The 22,461-nt window shown below is 40.4% G+C and overlaps 1 protein-coding gene across 1 annotated transcript in view; it reads right to left on the reverse strand.

Moving 5' to 3' along the window:
• Sorcs3 (sortilin related VPS10 domain containing receptor 3) overlaps positions 1-22,461 on the reverse strand; it is a 602,076-nt gene that overhangs the window by 18,892 nt on the left and 560,723 nt on the right. Inside the window, exons 18-20 of the mRNA XM_051199708.1 lie at positions 20,262-20,433; positions 16,753-16,939; positions 10,417-10,550 (exon numbers count right to left, since the gene is read on the reverse strand). Coding sequence (XP_051055665.1) covers positions 10,417-10,550; positions 16,753-16,939; positions 20,262-20,433 — 493 coding nt within the window. The remainder of the gene's footprint in view (positions 1-10,416; positions 10,551-16,752; positions 16,940-20,261; positions 20,434-22,461) is intronic.

Consider the following 22,461-nt stretch of genomic DNA (forward strand, 5'->3'; position numbering starts at 1 on the left):
ACATAGAGGGATAGTGTCACAGTCTAGACACATGGGGGCGGGCCTAGGCCCTGCTCCAAGTGATATGACAGATTTTGAAGATGCCCCATGGAAGGCCTCACCCTCCCTGGGGAGCTGAAAGGGGGTGAGAAGGAACTGGGAGGGGAACTGGGGGGAGGGGAGGGGGAGGGAACTGGGATTGAGATGTAAAATCAGCTTGTTGCAACTTTAAATTAAAAAAAAAAAACAAGATTAATGGATGTGTAGACATGAATTCAGAGACATACTTTGACATTTCCATAATAAACATAATATGTGTAGCAAGGAACTACAACCGGCTCCTTGCAAAATTACGACCATGTTATTGTATATCTGAAATTTTTATCACAAAATACAAGGTGAAAGAATTTTAGGAAGGACAATAAAAGTGCTTTTATTTTCTTTTATTTGGAGACTATGAACTGCTCCCTGGGGTGGAGAATGTCTTACACTGCCTGTCTTGCTTGCCGCCCATTAGTAGTCCTTTCATTGCTCGCTTCCCCCTCTGTCCCTAGCTTCTTCTTCAGGGAACCTTCACTATTCCCCTGTCATCTTCATCAGCCAAAAGTAGGACCAGTGGCCCTCCCCCTCCATGGAAGACTCGTCTTATCCCAAGATGTAGCTGGTTATGGCATTTTGCTCAATAGCATCTCCTCTGAAAGAAGCTGATTCCCTCCTTAGCTTGTCTCCATCTGACTGCTTCCCTAGGTTCCAGAGCTAAGAGAGGGTTCAGGGCTGAAGGACAAAGGGAACAGAAGTGGGTGAATGCTAGCCATCACAGCGGCCAGCCAGGGCACAGAGCCACAACAAACAAACTCTGATGGATGGGGATACTTGGTCTCTGGGTGGCAGGCCACAGACAGGCATCTATGCTAGGTAATACAGAAGCTAATTCTGCTTCCCAAATTGCTTTCGTTTTTCATCAGCAGTTATGGCAACATGGCTGATTTCACCTTCCCCAGAAAGCTGGAACAGTCAACAGGATCCTTGAGTATTTCATTGGCCACCGGTACAGAATGCCCAATGCTAAATTAAATCAAGTATTTTAAGGTTCATTTACTCAAATCTATTAGGCATGCAGACACATTTATTAAGCCAGACCTCTGTTAATCTCAGCAAATTGGCTATTCAGAGACCCACAAACCCAGCAGGCAGCCGACTGACTTTTCTTCCTCTGCTTTGTCCTAGCTGCAGGGCCAGCTTGCAATGGGGCCCCTTAGAATAATACCTTATGCCCTGTCTAGGCTTTGGGTTACATCCTCATAGTGAAGAGTCCTTCACACGTGACAGGTCACAAATTATCCAACTGAGCCTGGCAAGAAATAATAAAAGCTTTGAGAAACTATTTAGTTATAAGATTTCCACTTGACTAATAGACGAGTGAGCTGCAGGGAAGTCTCTGGACACAGGCTACACCAGCAGTCTACCCAGCAAGTCAAGAGAATGTTGCACATCATAAAATCTCCCCAGTTTAAAATGTGCACCTTGATCAAGTCTACCACTGCCAAATTGAACAAACAATGCAATCATTATGCTTGCCTCATGTAGAACCTTCAGTAGATACAGCAGTGTATGAAAAGTACTAATCATATGAAATGAAAAGGCAGAATACATAATTGTGAGAATACCATGCTGAGAACTATGTAAAAAGAAATTACACACACTAGGAAGAAAGAAATAAAGGAAAATAGTATTTATAGCTGCGTTAAAACTATGGACTGAGGTGAAATTTCATAGTTAAAAGTGATTTAACACATATGCACAAATACTACACACACACACACACACACACACACACACACACACGGATACACCGGGGGGAAGGGGTATGTCTGTTGAAGCATCATATGTTCATGACAGCTCTGTGTAGTTTTATCTCTTATCACCTTACCTTAAATATGAATCTATTACAAACTAAAAAGTATATAATATTTTAAGAAATCTATCTGATTCTCCTACCTGTGTTTTCTTCCATTGTCTGCCCAAATGAATTTCTGCTTTGGCTGACTCGGTCCACACAGGACACAGCCACTTACAAGGATTCACTTTTACACCTTGATCTTTCTTTCCCTCTGCGTCAGCTATGCTGCTCCTTCAGGTCCAGCTTAGAACAACTCCCGTAAGTGACACTCGGCGGCTCACAAGGCTTGCATCCATCTCTGCCTAGGATGCCCCACTTGGCTTGCATGTGTATGCTCCCACTGCATTCCTTTCGTATTCATTGTCCTGGATGTTAAATTCATATTATCAAATCGACTACATTTTTAAGGCAACAAATGGAATTTACCTGCTTTGTATTCCTCACATCTTCACATCTAGTAGAAAAATACCCTCTGAAAAAGATCTGTGGAGGGTCTGATGCAATTTCATGTCCCCTGCTGATAGTTTTGGAGGTATGTAAGCCAACAGCTGGGTCTCAGAAATGCTTATTATTTTCTATTTATCTGTACATCATACTTCCGCACCAATCATTCTGTGTGTTTTCATCTTGCCTTTTCAGATGGAACATAATTTCTCTGAAGGTAGGGATAATGTTGTACATGACTTTTACCCCTGATATTAATAGCATCAACATAAGGACTGGCTATAGAGTTAGAGGATAAGTTTATGTGTATCAATATTATTATTTAAATTTACCACCTGAGTGAATTTTCTTACTTTGTGTAGTAGATACATACAAAAACACACACAGACACACACACACACACACACACACACACACACAGGCATACACACCCACATCCCAAACTAACTTACAAGGTTACCAGCCTAAGTGCCCCCTATAAAATTCCTTTCCTGGTGATTAAACAAATAAAGCTGTTCTGATGATTAAATAAAATAATGAATATTGAGAAAATAAAGCAAGTTCTATGAATAAATAAAATTAGAATTCATTCATTTCAAAAGTAGTTTGCTAGTAAAAGGGAGCCAAACAGTCTAAAGTTGACCACACTCACTAGCACACCCCAAAGTACAGTCCTTTTTCAGTCAATGGTGGTGATCATTTGCCAAATCTTGGTGTAATGTGGCTCCCTTTCCCATTAATGTGTTCTAGCATGGTGATAACAAAAAGCACTGAAAACATGTCTCTTTCAAATGTAGTAATTTACTATTTTCACAGACAGTTATATGACCTGTAGAACCTTGTCAGATTTTCTCCCTAGATGTAAATGTCATCAGTGTATAACAATGTCTGATGTTCCCAAATGTATAGCCATGTTCTAAGTGAGCCATGAGTATACTTTACTTAAAGCTCATGGATAATCAATTGTAGATATTACCGTTAGTACTTGGACTTGACAGTTAATAAAAATGAGACTCAATGAAAGTAAATGTTTTGACCAAGGAACTACAACAAAGAAAAATCTGTCTGGATTTCAACACAAGTTGGTCAAATTCTGAAATCATCCTACACTTCTGCCTTTCAGGTATTGCTAGCTTTGTTCTTTGCAAACAAATATCAACTGGTAATAAACTTTGTGTCATGGGTACTTTTATATTACACTCCATTCTCAAGCTTGTAGGTGGGAATTTCTTAACCAAAGGAATAGCTCTGGTAATCACTTAAAAATTAAAACTGTATTGTCAATATGCACTTAAAAATCTCATAATATGCCATAACATCTGTATGTGTGAAAGACATTTCAGTACATAACTCCATGGTGTTAAATGCTAGTTCCCCGACTTCGGACAAAAAGACTCAATAATTCAAGCTAACATATAATTATCGGAGATCTAGACTGGAGTCTTCAATCTCCTTTACCATCCATTAGTTACTTTAAATCACATACATAGAGATCATTATTAGGCACTTTATAATTTAGAATCATCACTCAAGAGAAAAGAGTGACTGCAAAGACATTTTGCATTTGCATCTTTAGTTTTCCTTTGGCTGCCAAGTAAATCTCTATGTTGAGATCCATCCAAGAATTGGCCTCATTATATACAGTGGTTTCTCAGTAAAGATGATAAAGCAAATGTACATTAACAGAAAATAATTCCCCAAATAGAGGCCAAACTCTCATTCTCAGGGGAAAAATACCCCCCCCCCAGTGACTTTCTCATTCCTCTTTTCTTTTTACAGCTCATGATTTTTAAAGAAAAAAAAAAAAAACGATTGCTTAGTAACACTATGGGGATAAACATTCCCATTCATGCAGCATTCTTGTGTTGAGTGGTGACATGTGCTGCATGGGTTCAGGAGATCTGAGTCTGAGGTCTGTTTCTCCAAGTAATCAAGTGTTCCAACTTAGGATGCTGGCTGTACACTGTGAGAGACTTTCTACTGTACCAAATATAGACCTGATTATCTATTGTCCTTCTAAAAAAATCCAGAAATGTAAAAGCATTAATCACCCACACAACAAAGTTAAATTAAAGCTGCTAGGCAGAAATAGTACAAACTGGAAGTCCCCTGGGTTCATGAATCTTTTTCTACCTTTCACCATCATTTCTAATAAATGAATTTGAATGATATACTATAATGAATACAGGTGCTGACCATATAGTGTGTGACATTTAAATATGCATTATCTTTTTACAGTAGGAAAGATGAGAGGGAGGGAATGATATCTTGTGACAAACAACTTGACCAATTTCAAACATATAGGACTATCTAAGACATAGACGCTCTGGCAACCTAATTCCTGAATCTAAGTCCCAGGTCTATGCATCCTCTACTGCATTGTGCTATCATCCTGTACAAGATCAGAAGTGAGTAACTTCCCAGCCTCACCTTTCAGGAGTGAAGATAGAGGTAGACTTCACATCATCATTCCTCACTAATAACTGAATAGTTATTTATTTTACCTCTTCCAAATTGGGCACGTTTCTTGTATTATTTTTAAATTACCGTCCTTGCCAAGATGAGCAACATCAACGGCATAATAGATTATCAAGGTAAACAAAAGTTCAGATAGCTGAAACTGCAGGGAGGGTCCAGTGAGTCATTGGAGGCCTTCACAGCTTTGCAAATTTTAACAGCCAGGAGGTGGCCAGGGTCTTCCATAAATACCGAAAATTATGCCTTTGTGCTTTGTAAGGAGTACAGTTTTTCTGCCCGCCACCTGGTCTTGTCCTACTGTCACGCCGCCAGCCCCAAATAACACACAGAGACTCTGTATTAGATATTATACTGTTGGCCAGTTACTAGTTTCTTATCGGCTAGCTCTGTCTTAATTATTAACCCATTTCTGCTGATCTATGTTTTTCTCTTACCGGGGAGCCGGCGGCATACTGCTTTCTTCAGACTCTCCATCTTGACTCCTCCCTACTACTTCCTATTTCCTCCTTGTCTCCTAGTCCCTCCTATCTTCCTTTCCTATTGGCCAACAGTGCTTTATTATTAACCAGTATGAGAAACATATATACATAATGGCATCTCCCATCAGTGCTTCTTTCAGCAAGAGGGGGTAAGGGATAATTTCTAAGTACATCAGTGTACTATGGCTTTAAAAAAATCTGTTCCTAGAAGAAACTAATAAATTAGAGCCTAACTTGCAAGGGTTTTATCTTATTCTAACAGTCATGGGCCAAAGAGAAACTCCTTTAACTCCAACCCAATGTAGACACTGTGTGTGTGTGTGTGTGTGTGTGTGTGTGTGTGTGTGTGTGTGTGTGTTCTGGCAAACACCTGCAAGGGTAGAAGGAGGGTATGAAGTGATCCCTTTAACATGAATGTTTCTGGCCCTGCTAGCCCCGCTGCCCTTTAGCTCTAAATGAACACACAGGTGCTATATTAGTTTTAAAGCTGTTGGCCAGTGACTAAGGTTTCTTATTGGCTAGCTCTGTCTTAATTATTAACCCATCCCTGTTAATCCATGTATTTCCACGTGGTTTTGGCTTACTGGTGAATGCCAAACCTGCAGCTACTTTGCCTGCCTCAATAGGGAGATAAATGGGATCAGGACCCATGATGTGAAATTCACAAAGAATCAATAAAAATGTGTTAAAAATAATTTCACAAAGCATTAATAACAAACAAACTCTTTAGATCTTTTAGTTCAGTACAGCCCGGTTTCAAGATTCATAGTAATATACAGAAGTCAATCATTCTATTAGATACCAGTAATGCACAGGTGAAATCTTAATTAAAATCAATGTCATCTGCATTGGCACTACTAAAAGTGAAATGCCAGACTTAGCCATGAATCTAACAAGATATCTTTAATATCTGCATATGACCATGAAATTCTGTTGAATAATATCAAGGGCTAAGTAAATGAACAGAGAGAGGTTCCATGTCTGTGAATAGGAAGAATCACAATTGTCAAAGTTTTAGATCTAACCAAGTTGTCATGTGGATGATATATCCCCAACAAAATATTCTGAAAAGTAATTTTTTAGATATCAAAAACCCATTCTAAGTTTATATGGAAAAGAAAAAGAACTATGCAAGGCAATACAATATTAATATGAAACTGTACTTGGCTTCAGATTTATTACAAACTTCACAAAAATCAAGCTGGAGATGGTATGGTGAGAGTGAAGAAAGTCAAACGATCAATGAGGAGGAATGGACATGTTATCTTTGCCAAAGAAGCAAAGGTTAAAATAAAAAAATAGCAGAGACAGAGCTTTCAAGAGATCAAGTTGGAAGATTAGGAGAGCTGCACACACAAGCAAATGAACCCTGGTGCAGGCCTTACCCCTCTCAAAGATGAACTGAAATGGATTGTAAACCAAAATGTGAAATCTTAGAATATCATGTAAGAAAGAACTCTAATAGCTTCATATACAGCAGGGGCACTGTAGATAAATACCAAAGTCACAAAGCAGCCTGGGATTGATAAGATGGACTTCATTAAATTTCAATGTCTAAGCTTTCAAAGAGACATTATCAAGAGCATGAAAACAGAAATAGGCCAACCAGTAGGATACATCTGCGAAAGCTGGAAGAATTGTTAAGTAAAATATATGAGCAAATCTTAGACACAATAAACAGTATGAAGCAAGCATCTTGGTTTTAGAACAATAGACACCTCATCAAACACAATATAAAACTGGTCAGTAAGCATTAATACGTCATCTTGGAAATGCACATTCAAGTAAGATAGCACTGTATTCCTGGTAGAATGACAAACTTCAGAACATGACATCATCCAATGCTGGGGTAGGTATGAAGTAAGAGAAGCTGTTTTCTTTTTCTTTTAATTATTTATTTTTTAATTTACATGTCGATCCCAGATCACTCTCTCTCCCTCTCTCCCTCCCTTTTATCCTCTCTGCCCCGTCACATGTACCCTGACCACCCTCCCCTCCCAACACCCCATCCCAGTTCCACATGTAGGGCAATGCCATCTGGGTGGGGTCATGTAATTCTGTCAAGTCATTTGAAGTTGGGACTAGGACTCCTCTCCTGTCTCTAGGTTAAGGCATTATCCCTCCATGGGAGATGTGTCTGCAAGGTCCTTTTGTGTACCAGGAATACATCCTGGCTCCACTGTCTGAGGTCCCTTAGACTGTTCAGTCCTTCTGGCTGAGACCCATATTCAGGGGGGCCTGAGTCAGTCCCATGCTGGATTCCCAGCTATCTGTCTGAGGGCCCGTTAGAGCCTCCTTGTTCAGTTCAACTGTCTCTATGTGTTTCTGCAGCCTGGTCTTGTCCTCTCCCTCTGCATCTGGATTCTAGTTCCACTCAGTGTTTAGTTATAGGTGTTTGCTTCTGTTTCCAACAGGTACTAGATGAGGGCTCCATGATGGTGGCTAAGTGGGTTGTTGATCTCACTATCCGGGAAGGACATTTATGGTAGCCTTTCCACAGTTGCTCAAATTGTTAGTTGGTGGCAGTCTTGTAGGTCTCTAGACCTTCTTTAGGTTCAGTTTTCTCTTCAAACCAATATTGGCTCCCTCTTTTATGTTCTCTCTCTCTCTCTCCCTCTCTCTCTCCTGTCTTCTATTCCTACACTGACTCAATCTTCCTAGTCGACGTGCTTTCCTCTCCTCCCCTTCTCTTTCTCCTACTTCTCTCTCCATTCACTGACGCCCCCCCCACTTCCCCTGTGCCCTGGGGGACTTGTCCCTTCTGTGAGGGACTTAACATCAATATCTTAGAATACACCTTGTATCCTAGTTCTGATGGTGTGAATTATAGGCTGGTGATCCTTTGCTCTAGGTCTAAAATCCATATATGAGCAAGTACCTACCATGTTCCTCTTTCTGTGACTGGGTTACCTCATTCAAAACAGAAGGGTCTGTAAGGCAAAGGACACAGTCGACAAGACCAAACGGCAGCCCACAGACTGGGAAAAGTTTTTCACCAATTTTACATCTGATAAAAGGCTGATCTCCAAAATATACAAAGAACTCAAGAAACTAGTTAATAAAACACCAAATAACCCTATTAAAAAATGGGGTACAGAACTGAGGAAAGAATTCTCAATAGAGGAAATCAAAAAGGCTGAAAGACACTTAGGAAAGAGCTCAACATCCTTGGCTATCAGGGAAATGCAAATCAAAACAACTTTGAGATACCATCTTACCCCTGCCAGAATGGCTAAAATTAGAAACACCAATGACAACTTATGGTGGAGAGGATATGGAGAAAGGGGAGCACTCCTCCACTGCTGGTGGGAGTGCAAACTCATACAGCCATTTTGGAGATCAGTATGGCAGTTCCTCAGGAAAATGGGAATTAGTTTACCACAGGACCCAGCAATCCCCCTCTTAGGTATACACCCAAATGATCCACATCCATGCAACAAAGACATGTGCTCAACTATGTTCATAGCAGCATTATTTGTAATAGCAAGAACCTGGAAGCAACCTAGATGCCCCTGAATTGAAGAATAGATAAAGAAGATGTGGCACAATGGAATACTACTCTGCAGAAAAAAAAAATGGAATCTTGAAATTCGCAGAGAAGCTGTTTTCAGTGCTGTTGGGAATGTAAAGATGTAGTGGCTAGAGAGATTGCTTACTGGCTAAAGACATATATTGACCTAAAGGACCCGGTCTAAATTCCCAGCAACCACACATGAGGTCACAATCATCTGTAACTCCAGGTCCAGGGAAATCTGATGCCCTCCTCTTGTTTCTATGGTCTTTAGGCACTCAGATAGTACATATAGATATATCCAGGCAAACACACACACACACACACACACACACACACACACACACACACACACACACATATATGAGATTGAGAAAAATCATTAGAAAAAGAAATGAGCTATTAAGACATGAGACAATATAGAGAACATATAATTACAGACTCCTAACTGAAAAACAATCCAACTTGTAAACATACTGAGTCTAACTATATGATATTATCAAATGATAATGCTAAGGAAGGAAAGATGAAGAAGGAAATCACAGATGACTATGGAGGAATGCAACTATTTTGTTTCTTACATTTGTTCAAACACAAAGAATGGCCCCTAATATATTCTGAGTGATTATCCCCTGCCTATTAAGTTCACCAACTATAATAAATGCATCATGTTTATAAAGAGGAAGTTTGTATATTGGTGGGAGCAGGAAACATGGGAGAAACCTCTGTATGCTGCTCTCAAATTCTCTGTAAACCTGAAATGCTTGAAAAGTTGAGTTTGGGGCCCATAAGATGGCTCAGTAGGTATAGGTGCTTGCTGCCTGATAACTGAGTTCAACTACTGGATTCTACATGGCAGGTAGAAGAAAGTTATTCCTGCATGTTGCCCTCTGCCCTCTATACATGCACTGCAGTATGCACCAAAATAAATACATGAACAAATAACAAACAAACAAACATGATGGTTTTTGTTTAAATTGCAATGTTGCTTTTTAAAAACCAATAAAAGAGAACATTAATGCGATTGATGATCATTTGGCTTTAGATTTCAGAGTCTCAACACTTGACACAAGCATTTTCAACAGGCCCTGGGAGTGGGCCCATTTTTAAAATTCTAGTCACTTACTCTAAGGCACAGCCACCTCATCACTTTCCCTACAACTTGTGTTTGCAGAACACCTGGCAGGTGTTGATGAGGATTCTTTAAATGTCATCCAACTCTACTTCCTGCCATTACAACTAGGTATCCAGCTCATGTTTGACCCTTGTGAACATCCAGTCTCTGAGATGCCAAGCAATGCCCTGGCTATTACATAGCACATCAGTACAAAGCCCAGGAACTAAAGTAAAACAGAGTCAATGTCACCTCTGGGATTTTAAATAGAAGAAAAAGAGCTTGCATATTTGTACCATTTCCCACAGTGCTCTTTCTTTCTACCATCTACTTAAAAGTTTCTCTACTAAGGTAAAGACATGACTCCAGGAAGTGTATTTTATTCAACTCTTGTGTGTTCTTAGCTTCACTATGTACCAGTTTTTGCCAAAATCCAGTGCCTGCAAAATAGTTGCGAAACTGGAGCATGGGAACCTAGATCAACTTTGATACTGAGGAGAAACTGCCAAACCTTTGTGCTGTTGCCAAACCACCAGAAGTAGGTAAGGGTTCCCATTTGACTGGGCCACACAACTGCACTGATGTTGACATCCTTGTTTCTTATGGCGACAAATGGAACTCGAAGGTGAACATGTTCCACTGGACCTAAGGGAAAAGAAGGGAGAGAGTATTTATGTTCCCAGGACAAATCATCAACTTTTTCACATCCTTGAATTTTTAACTTTTTTTTTAAATTTAAATGAGAAAAAAATCTTATTTTATATATCAATCCCAGTTCCCTTTCCCTCCCGCCCTCCTATGCCACCACTGACCCCCAACCCATCCCTTTTCTGCTCCATAGAAAGGGTGAGGTCTTCCATGGAGGATCATCAAAGTCTGTCACATCATTTGAGCCTTGAATTTTAATCTCTACCTTTTTGGCCATGACCTAAAAACAAAAGCAATGATCACAAATCCTAAAATGTTGGTGTGTGTGTTTTTTTAATTGTAGCAAAAGTTGTAACAAGAAATTCAAATCAAGTTTTTGATTTCTTGAATGACATGAAATGAATTTACATGTGGTGAGCCTACCTACCTTGAATACTTTAGGACCTCCAATTCAAGGACAAAGCCAGTTTACTAGACACTTGGCCATTAAATAGGATGATAAACAGCAGCCTAGTTTATTTTTCAGAATTAGCCCACTTTGTGACTGGAGGTCAGTGAATTATATGGAAGGCTCTTCCATTATCCTCAGTTGCTAATTGGTTTCCATCCACTTTAACAATTGGCCATTGTGCCTCATCATCCGGAGGACATAACTGAGTGCCACTCAGAGGCTTGCAAGGCCACTTTACAGAAAGGGGAGAACATAGCTGCCTAAATTGGAGGAGAAGCAAATGTCAGGTTCCCAAATGATAATAATACAATTTCTCCCCTTTTCTCAGAAAGCATAAACAACACTGTGTTCTACACTACCCCCATGGTAAAGGAGCGTCCCTGAAACAGCTTAGGTAGACATGAGACTATTCACATCACCCAAAATAAAAAGAGGAGAGGAAAAGACTGGCAGAGAATCACCTGCGTGATAGTTTTATCTGTATATTAATTTTACATCTGGGAGTTTGTTTTGAATACTTGTCAGATGACCACATGCATGTACTCAAATGATACTATCTTGTGCAGTTAAACTAAGCACAGAGTAAAAGACACCATATGATCCCACACCTGTGGGATCTAGGACCTCACAAAAGCAAGCAACAGAATACAGGTTGTCAGAGGAAGACAGAGGCGGGCGGGTAAGAATTTGGTCAAAGGGTGTGAAATATATCATAGAAGCTTATTGTACTCTGATGGAAATCATAGTTAATTACATGTGTTACATTTGAAAAAGCTTTAAAACAAGATTTTAAGAATTCTCACCTCCTGAGAACATTGAGAGCATGGGGAGGGTAGGAGAAAGAGAAGGGAAGGGGGAAGGAGAGCATGAGGGACCAGGACGACCAAGTCAGGGGAAGAATAGAGAAGGAAAGCAAGAAAAGCGATGCCTCAATAGAGAGAGCCACTATAGGTTTATAGAGAAATCTGGCACTAAGGAAATGTCCAGGGATCCACAAGGATGATCCCAACTAAGATTCTAAGCAATAGTGGAGAGGCTACCTTAAATGCCCTTCCCCTACAATGAGATTGATGACTACCTTAAATGCCATCATAGAGCCTTCACCCAGGAGCTGATGGAAGCACAAGCAGAGATCCACAGGTAAGCACTGAGCCAAACTCCTGGGATCCAGTTTCCAGTCGCAGAGAAGGAGGAGTGATGAGCAAATGGGTCAAGACCATGCTGGGCAAAACCCTCAGAAACAGCCAACCTGAGCAAGTGGGAGCTCAAGGATTCCAGTCTGACAGCTGGGGAATCAGCATAGGACAGAACCAGGCCCCATGAAGGTTTGTGTCAGTTGGGAGAAATGGGCAGTCTATGTGGCCTCTGGCAGTGGAACCATTATTTATCCCTAGTGCAGGAATGGGCTTTGGGGGCCCATTACCCATGGATGGGTACTCTCAGCTTGGATATACAGGGCAGAGCCTAGGCCCTGCCCAAATGATGTGACAGACTTTGATGCTCCCCCATGGGAGGCTTCACCCTCCCTAGAGAGTGAATGGGGAAAGGGATAGGGGGTTAGTGGGGGACATGGGAGAAGGGAAGGGAGAGGGACCTGGGATTGGTATGTAAAAAAAGATTGTTTTTAAATTAAATGAACGTCTACTTTTTAAAAAATGTAAGTTTAGGATGTAATGTTTGTGATAAGTAGCCTGATGGAGCCATCACACAATTTATGCATGTGTTTGAGAAACATCATGCTGTACACAATTAACATATGATGTCTGTCAATTTAAAAATATAATAAAGAAAAGCTTAAAAGCATCAATTCATCTGTAGCTTGGAAATGCTTTCTGCCTACAGCGCTCTGCCCTGACTCCAGACATATCGTACCCCAAGATTCTTTAACCAGCACATAATTTCAACCTTGGCACTTCAGATGCACACTTGGTTGACACTTTAATTATTTTAAATTAGAAAAATCTGTATTATTTTTACATGGTCTGCCTGATGTCATCCACAAACACACAAGGTGCAAGAAAACATTGGCAACTTCTTCCATGCTTCATTTACTCATGGTTAAGGCAAAGAAAATCTCTCAATGATTTGTGTTCCTCTGGTCAGGGAGGGATAGCAGACTAGAAAGAGGCTGCCTCAGAGTGAGAGGGGAACCATGGTGGTCTTGTGCCTGGGGCCAGGCCCTTCATTTTTCCCTTGCTAGCAAGATGGCTCTGCCATACTAGAAGCCATCATTCCTATTCTTACTCCATTCCTCAAATGGTATGAAGCCCCTTCCCAAGCTGCCTCATGAGAACCTTAGGCATTTAACAGTTTACCCAAACTGTACATGACTATACACCTGGAGATCCCTTCTCATCTCCTGTCACTTGCATGTCTTGGAGGGCGCTCTGATGCCCAAGGCAACAAGATGACTTCCTCCTTCCTAAGATTATGCCAGACATAAAATGGGTGGGGTGAATTGATTAACATGGTCCCATTTGCTCCAGTTCCGAGTCAATCATGTTTGACCAAAACTAATTACTACAAACAATACCTTAGGGCAGATTTTATTGCAAAGACCCTGAGCCAGATCTTGGCTTTAATGTGGGGACAGATACAGCGAGAAGAGAGCTGAATGGTTGGGAAAGAGAGCCTTCACTCACACAGCTCTTCCCTTTTGATAAAAGTCCAATAATCTGTGTGAAATTGGTTATTATGGGTGGCTAACAACTTCTTTTGTTAGTTAATGGCCCAAGGTGAGGCCAAAAGCAGTTTCCACTGTACTAACTGTCTGGTAAATGCAGCCATGATTGATTTGGAGGGAATTATAGGCACAATAAAAATTTCAAGGAACATTTCCTCTTTCGTGCACATAACCCAGTATAAACCCATTCCTTCTCTCTCTCCCCCCTCTTTCTCCCGTGTGTGTGTGTGTGTGTGTGTGTGTGTGTGTGTGTGTGTGTGTGTGTGTGTGTGTGTGTGTATGAGAGAGAGAGAGGACTGGGATATATTGTTCTTTCCATCTGTAGACAAAGCTCCACTCTGAGCTGCATCAGTAACATTGGAGCAGAGGGATGTAAAGTTAGTTTCCTTTCATTGCCTTCATCTTTTTTGTTCATTGCAACAGAAGTATCAGGCAGAAAGTCAAGATGGAGTACTAATAATTACTGTAACAACAGTAATGTTTATCAGTGGCAAGCCAAGTGTGAAGTAGCACTGTCCATACTGTGCAGATAAATGTTAATATGTTCCTGAAATTTCCCTCCTTCTAAAAGACCTGTATGCAAGAGATTGACCCTGGACTGGCATCTAGGAACTTGGCTTTGGGAGCAGCCCTAACCAATAATTTACACAATAAGAGTGGTTCTCTTGAAAACAGTATTGTTTATTCATAATGTTCACTTTTCACTATATGTCAGACAGACAGTGACTCTGTGATCATCACTAATTTTGGAATCCAAGTCTCTAGTAAGTTCTTTGGTAGAGGATGCCTATATGTCAGCACTTCTTGTTAAAGCAATCAGTTTGACATGTGTGACTCTATGTGTGTGTGTGTGTTTGTGTTTTATGTATGTGTGTACATACATGCTTCTCTTTGTGCACATGTGTGTAAAACCTAGAGTTTGACATCAATGTGATTTTTTTTTCCCCTTTGAGACAGGATTGCTGCTTGAACTTGTCACTCATTGATCTGGTTAAGCAAGCTTGACAAATAGTTTTGTCTGGCAGGAAAACTTTACTGACTGACCCATCTCTCCAGCTCAAGCCTTTTCCTTTGCTGAGTTTGCTCTGAATGTTTTCTTTAGAAAAAAACAAGAGCCAAGCTCCATGTTTCCTCCTAGTGAGTTACCATGCTTAGGAGTGGTCCTGAGCTTCCCTAGCATTCCTTACAATCTAAGAGAGAAGATGAGGAATTCAAGTTTTGTAAGGGCTAAGCAGGTTGGACTATATTAGGTATTCAAAAGGGTTATGATCAGGGATCAAACAGTCCAAAGCCTGAGTCCATAAATAAGGTGCACACCACTCATATAGGCTCTTACTAATCAGGTGCTGCTGGAAGAGAGTGACTGCATTGAGTATATAATGAATCTTCATCACTGTATCTATTTATGACTTGGTTTTTAAAATAGCTCTTCTTCAATAGGATGAAAATAACAGGAGGGTAGTATCACACTTGCATTGATGATCCTCTAAGTGCCCGATAAAGCCCCTTAAACACATTAAGAATTCAATAAATATTTCCTGAATGACTTTGTGAGTGGTTAGGCATTTCCTGCGTAGTTCATTTCTATTGGTCCCCAAACCCTGTGAGGCCAAGCAGTGCTTCGATTTAAGCCATTTTACAATTGGAATTAAGCTAGAGGTTATATATTATAGATCAGCATGATAAAGACATAATTGATCTCTAGTCCAGGTTACTTCCTATACAGTTTAATTATATGCCACTGTTGTACTTTTCACTAGAAGATCAAATAGCTCACTATTTCCCAGGAGCCTTTCAGGAATATGATATATACATACAAGAGTTTACATAACCACTGGGTTATTAATAGGAATGGAGTTTCTCTTATTCACTTAAACTCTTCAAACATGTAATTTTCATTTTATGATAGTAATCCCTGCTGATCCATTTTAACCTAACTCAATTTCAGTTAGCCAGAACCAATTACAGACTAAAATTATTAGGTAGAAAATACAAAAGTAAACAGAAAAGCCCTAATTTCTCAATTGCATATTGTTCTGAGTATCATGATTGAATTGAATGTCATGTTGACCATGACATGTGTCATACTTTCAATGTAACACACACACACACACAATCTGCATACTAGCAGTAGAAAACAAAGGGTATAATACAACTTTTGGTTTTAAGAATCCTTTAGATCTTGGAATATTTTCATCATGGATAGCTGAAAAGCTTTTCCTAAAATAAAGAACAGAGAAGTCTTTAAATCCCTAAGTATGACTGATGAGGTATTATGAGTCACCATCAGCCCACATCAACATTCCCTAAACTCACATCTAGAACCAATATTATTCATGTTTCAGTTAACATGATTCAAGTTTCAGTAAAGGTAAGAAACAAAAATTACTCAGCTAAAAAACAAAACAAAACAAAACAAACAAACAAACAAAAAAAAAAACCAAAAATCAAACAAACAAAAACCCCAGAACCTTGGCTGTTTCCACCCAGCAGCAGCCAGTATCATTGAAGCCAACTACAGTGCAACACAAAATTGTATTTACAAAATAATGGATGTGAAATATCCTTGGATATATAAAATGTTTTTTTCAAAACAGATTCAGTTCTTGCAATCAAGCAATTGAAACACGTGCTTTTTAAATGTCCCTTCTGTTCTTCCAAAAGAGCCAAACATTTAGTCTGAAAACTGAACCCATGACCATCAACTAAATGGGTACCTATTCTCATTTATTCTTTAGGAATATCTAAAGCAAAGAGAAAAAAAATGTTTTGTCTACATACGAGTGTGCATGTGCCCATTTATGTGCATCAGCCTATCAGAATGGTGCTACAAAGCAAAGAACCTTGGTTAATATTACCCATACATTTAAAATATGCAATCTATTTACATTACATGCAATCATGAAATTACATTATCAATGAATTCTGTTCAATGTTTTGACTAGGATGACTTTAGGAGCCACAATGAACCTGGTTTCAGCTCTGAACTCTAGAAAGTGGAATCCGGACAGATGGAGTTGCCAACTGGGAAACGGGACTGGGAGGGCTTGCTCATTGCTACTTACAAACCACGTGCAGGAACAGGACAGCTGTATCAGAACCAAGGTTGTTCTCTGCATAGGCTGTCACCTGGAAGATCCCTGCACTCTTATACACATGCTTGATGCCATCCTCAATGGGGCTGAAGTTGGCATAGGACACAGCAATACCATCCCCAAAGTCAAGCTGGATGTTCGTCCTTTGGAGGTCACCCTGTAAGGGAATAGAAATTGGTCTGGGTCCCTCCACAAGGTTCTGTTGATACTAATTCTAAAAGCATCAACATTTCAACCCTGAAAACCAACAGAGTTGTCTCCTTAGCACAAGCTAATATTCATGAAGAGCCGTGGGCAAGGGCTAGGGACTTGCATGTCCAACCTTGGAGTTGCATGATTTGGTAGGACTCTGGCAAACATGTAAGGAAGAGGATATCCAAAGTTCTGAAATGGGAAAACCAAGTACTCTGGACCTCACAAACGTGTCTTAACTCTTCTTCTGTGTCATGATAATAATAGCAATTAAGCAATGCTTAGCATTGTAACATAGTTTCATAACAAGCCAAGCAGTGAGTACCTTCAGCTTTAAGTTGCAGAGTTTTTATTTGAGCGTTGTGCCCATTTCTCTGTGTGATCATATGTATGTACGAACATCCGAGGGAAGTAAATAATAGGAAGTATTACTTTCTAATAGTTGTAGAAAGTATTACTGTCCTCATTTTTAAAGTAAGGGTAAAATCTTGCCTACATTAATAGTCACGCAGCTAACAGCAAGGAGAACCAAGTTTTGAATTAAGACTAATTTCTTTAATAACCAGGCCATAATCTCCATTATTCTTATTTTCAGATGTCTGTTATTTAATTTAAGAGCTATGCTAGCCAATTAACATGGATTAAACAGCATCTTCACAATAGCAACAGGGGGCAGATAATTATTACCATTCTAGAGACGAATACTGCATGCTATCTAAATTAATTTACCCTTGTTTTCTTGCCTAGGGTTGCCTGAAACCTGCCTGAGCCACCCTCTCTCCCAAAGCTCTGCTGAGTGTGTCAGCCAACTAATGTCTCTGCTTCTTGGAGGTCCAAGCATACCTTGGAAACTGCCAGTAGCCTAAGTGAGTACACTACCACCCCAAGCTGTTAGCCTCTCATGGCAATGTTGAACCCTATCCTCATCATACACTTTGGGTGAATAAATAATGTAGACTATAAAATAAAGATCTAGAATGAAGAAGGGTTAAAAATAAAATCTGTTTATATAGTGAGATGGAAGATGGAATAAAGGGAGAATTGTATTCAGGAATTATTAACAGACAAGGTTTGGATATGACGTTTCTCCCAGACAATGTTGTATGTTAGAGGTTGGTCCACAGCTAGAGATGCCAGTATGGAATGTTTCAAAAACTTAGTGATGGGGGATGTCCTTCTGTATGCTATGAATATGTTTCTCTTACTGTTTGGCAAATAAAGTTGCTTTGCCAATGGACAGGCAGGATGTAGCCAGGCAGGAAATATAGGCAGGGCTACCACACTAGGAAAATGCTGGGAAGAGGGACGCAGAGAGTGAGTCAAAAGAGACACCATGTAGCTATAGGGAAAGTAGGATGACTGGGCATTCTCCAGTAAGCCAAGACCATGTGGAGATACATAGATTAACGGAAATGTGTTAATAATTAAGAGAGAGCTAGCCAATAAGAAGCCTGAGCCTCCAGGTCAAACAGCTTATGATTAATACAAGCCTCTGTGTGCTTATTTGGGACTCAACAGCTGTGGGACCAGGCGGGACACAAACTTCTGTTAACAATTTAGGAATTTGGACCTAAATCTTTCTGTCTCTCCTTCTCTCTGTGTCTTTCTGTGTGTGTCATTCTCTATGTCTGTCTTTGTCTCTCTCTGTGGGTCTGTCTCTCTCTCACTTGCTCTTGCTCATGTTTGCTCACTTGCTCTTGCTCTCTCTTGCTTTATACTCTCTCATTCACTCTCTTCGTCTTCACCATGAGTGAGGAAGCTCTTCCACCAGACTCCTCAACTATGAACATGGGCAACCAGAGACTATGGACTGAACTTTCTGAATTTGTAAGCCAAAAATCTTTCTTCCTTTGGAACCAAACTTCTGGCTAATACACAAGCCAAAACCTCTGCCCCAAGACTGCACTGGACACGCTGTCGCTTTACGTCTCTCCCACCATGGCAACACAGATGTGACTGAAATACTGATGGGTGCTCTTTTGACCCTCATACAATGTCAACTACCCTTGAGTTTATAAATGTAAATTAAAGTGGAAATGAACTGGAGGCAATTGAAACTGATAAGATCGTGGCTCTTCACATCCATTTGAGAAAGTTTTCATAGCTCTGGTCCTGGAAACTCTCTAGTGGAACTGTGATAATGACCTCCTCTGAATCTCCAAGTCCTCTAATTCAAGTACCAGTGTGAGGGAAGGGATGGGGACTCTGCCAGGCCTGGATAAGAAGCCTGCACCTTCCTTCACAGTGTGGTCTGGATTTTAAAGGCTCAGAAGTGCTCAGACTAGTGAGAAAAATGTCCTGGCTTGCTTTGCTCCCTTTCAAAGATCTCAAGAGCCCCCAAGCAATTTGCATATAAATTTAGAGGGCATTGTCAATCAGGCGAGCCTTGCAGCTCTATCAGTCCAGCAAAGAGAGCTAGGAAAATCCCTGGTTTGGGTAGAAGGAACATCTCACACAGGGAACAAGCAGATGAGTGACCTGGAGTAACAGATTTTACTGCGTAGATTGCAAAGGATACTAAGCAATGAGCTAATGAAGCTGGGAGCTGGTATGGAAGCAACCAGTGCTCTGATCTATACAAATTTGACTTTGAACACCATTTCATTCATCTTCCCCATCCTCTCAGTCACATGTCTGAGACCCCTTAAAGGCTTGTGGGCTCTTCTAATTAGTGGGGCTAAGGCTAAAGTAAGAAAGGTTCTGAAAGTCGGCAGCTACACTTTGAATTTCTTTGTTTCTCTCACACATTTTACAGGTTACATGCTTAAGATGATAAGAATATAACCAGGTAGGTTATAATGGCACAAGCTATAACCCCAGTGCTCAGGAGGAGGAAGCACCTGGAAAGCAAGTTTATTGAGTATGGGCTGCACTGTGAGTTCAAATCTGGCCTGAGCTATGTAGTGAGTCTTTACGTCAAAAGAGTCTAGGTAGATGTCTCAAACAAACAAACAAACAACTAAAGGCTGGGGCTATATGGGGCTATAGTTCAGAACTAAGGTCTTGAGTTCAGTTCTGAAAACAGGGGACATTAGAGGCAGGTGGGGAAGGGAGATAACCACAGTGAGCAAGCAAGCACTCTCTTCCAGAGGCTCTGTGAATGGGGTCTTTATTACAAATGAATGGAGAGGGTTTCTGAAAAGATTTAATTTCCTTCCCTTCTTTCCCTCTCATTCTTGACATTAGAGCTAGTGGGAATCATAGATCTCTGTTTCCCTTTTCTTTCCTGAGATCTAGGAATTGTCAGCATGCGGATTCTGACTGCAGATACCCGAGTTGTCACCTACCTCTTCCATTAGAATGATGAAGGTTGCATTATGGCCCTGCTCCGCCACCAGGCGCCCATCAGTGGTTACCACATGGAGGCCCCGAGGAGCTTTTCCTGGACACAGCTGAGTCTTAGCAGAGTACTTATCCCTTAACCCATCTGTGCAGTTGTTGGATACAATCCTACGGTACCTAAAGAGATTTGACAAAAGACATTTCTGACAATGCTGCAGTTTGTAGTGTGTGTGTGTGTGTGTGTGTGTGTGTGTGTGTGTGTGTGTGTGTATGCGCGCACATGTGTGCGTCAGGAAGAGAGGGCAAAAGAAACAAATAAAAATAACTTCTCACAGTTGCTCTTAAAAGCCAAGTCTGCAAAACTACAGCTATTCACAAAGACAAACAATCCTCATGAGCTACTAACCCTCCACCTTAGGAAGGCCAGCTCCTTAAACATTATTATTGATTCCACCTAGTGCACCAGGGATCGGATCAGTGTCTAAACCAGCCAAGAAAAATCAATGCTGGCTCCCACACTGCAGAAGAGGAGGCAGACTCTGGGCTGGTGAAGCAGGGAAAGCGAGCACACCCTGTCAGCTAAAGGAGCGTTCCATTTCCCCAAGGCCACCTCCAAATTTCTCTGTACCAAGTAGCAGACAAACACCAGCTTCTAATCAGATGGCTTCTCCCTATCTCTGTGTAATCACAGGATGTCATTAGTGGAACATCTAATTCAAATTTCAAAAAAAAATAACAATGATAACTTTGATTCTGGAGCCGCTAGGCTATTTAATAACACATTTTCCCCCACTTCTAAATCCTTATTTCCTCCTCAATCCAAATGCTACATTAGAAGCATAGGTTTGAAACTCTTATTCAACACTGATTAAGTAAGATTACTTTTCAAAAGGGATTAGACTGGGAAACCTCTCTATATAACACTGCCAATTAGTATGGCAATAGCATTATATGTACAGTAATGTCACATCAATTTCCTTGACCTCTGACCCAAGAGCTTGACTGCAACCTGACCAGCCACAGAGACATTATTTTCAGAAAATACATGATACATTCATTATCTCTAAAACTGGTGTTCTAAGCAAACCACAAAATAAATGTCACACTACTACCACTCTGCCATTACCACCACCACCATCAGCATGAGCACCACCGCCAAACAACAACACCATGAACATCACCACCAATGCCAATACCACTACAAACACCAATACCACCACCACCACCACCAAAACCACCACCACCATCCCTATCACCAACAATAACACCAACACCACCATCACTACCAACTCCACCACCCACAGCACCAGTCCCACCACCACACCCACCCTACCACCACCAACACCACCATACCCAACCACAACCCCAAAACCACCATCACTACCAATCCCACCGCCGTCATTACTACCAATACCACCACCACCACCAACACCATCACTACCAACACCACCACAAAAAACAACACCATCATTGCCATCAGTTTTTGTCTTCTTTCATCCTCTACATCAAGAATAATCAATCCATCCATGGTCTTATTCTGAAAGACTCAACCATCAAAATTCTAATGATACTGGTCCTTTATTATATCTGATTTTTCCTCCTTAACATCCCCCACTTCTGAATCACCCACCCCATCTACATCTTCTTCCAGAGATCACAAGTTATGCAAACCAAATACTACAGTTAGCTCTTGACTCAAATGAAATTATGTCATTATCAACTGTCAACTGAGCTATATCAGTATCTTTACTATCCAGTATGGCAGCTGCTATCCACACAACACTATCAAAGGCTAGAAATGAAACAGAACACCAAACAAAATAGAATATTAAAATAATTTTCACCTTTAATTATTTTAAATATGATGAGAAATTTACAACTATACATATGATTCATACTGTAGTACTTTTTGATCATTAATGACTTAGCTAAAATAAATTATTCTATGTTAATCTTTCTGGGTCATCTTTACTTACAAGATATTTAGTTTTTACTCAAGATCAGCATCTTAGAGCTACTTGTATCATAGGCAAACTTCACATCAACCACTTCCTTTGTCAGCTTGCTACCATGTTAACTCTGTTAGTAATATAATATAGACCAAACTTATGAAAATTGGAGGTGTCTACATATTTCTATAGGAAATCCTTAGAGGGGGAAGTAAATAGATTTTTTCATTTCCCTGACTTATTTACTTAGCTATTT

Source organism: Phodopus roborovskii, unplaced genomic scaffold, assembly GCF_943737965.1.
Source record: "Phodopus roborovskii unplaced genomic scaffold, PHOROB, whole genome shotgun sequence".
Taxonomy (NCBI): domain Eukaryota; kingdom Metazoa; phylum Chordata; class Mammalia; order Rodentia; family Cricetidae; genus Phodopus; species Phodopus roborovskii.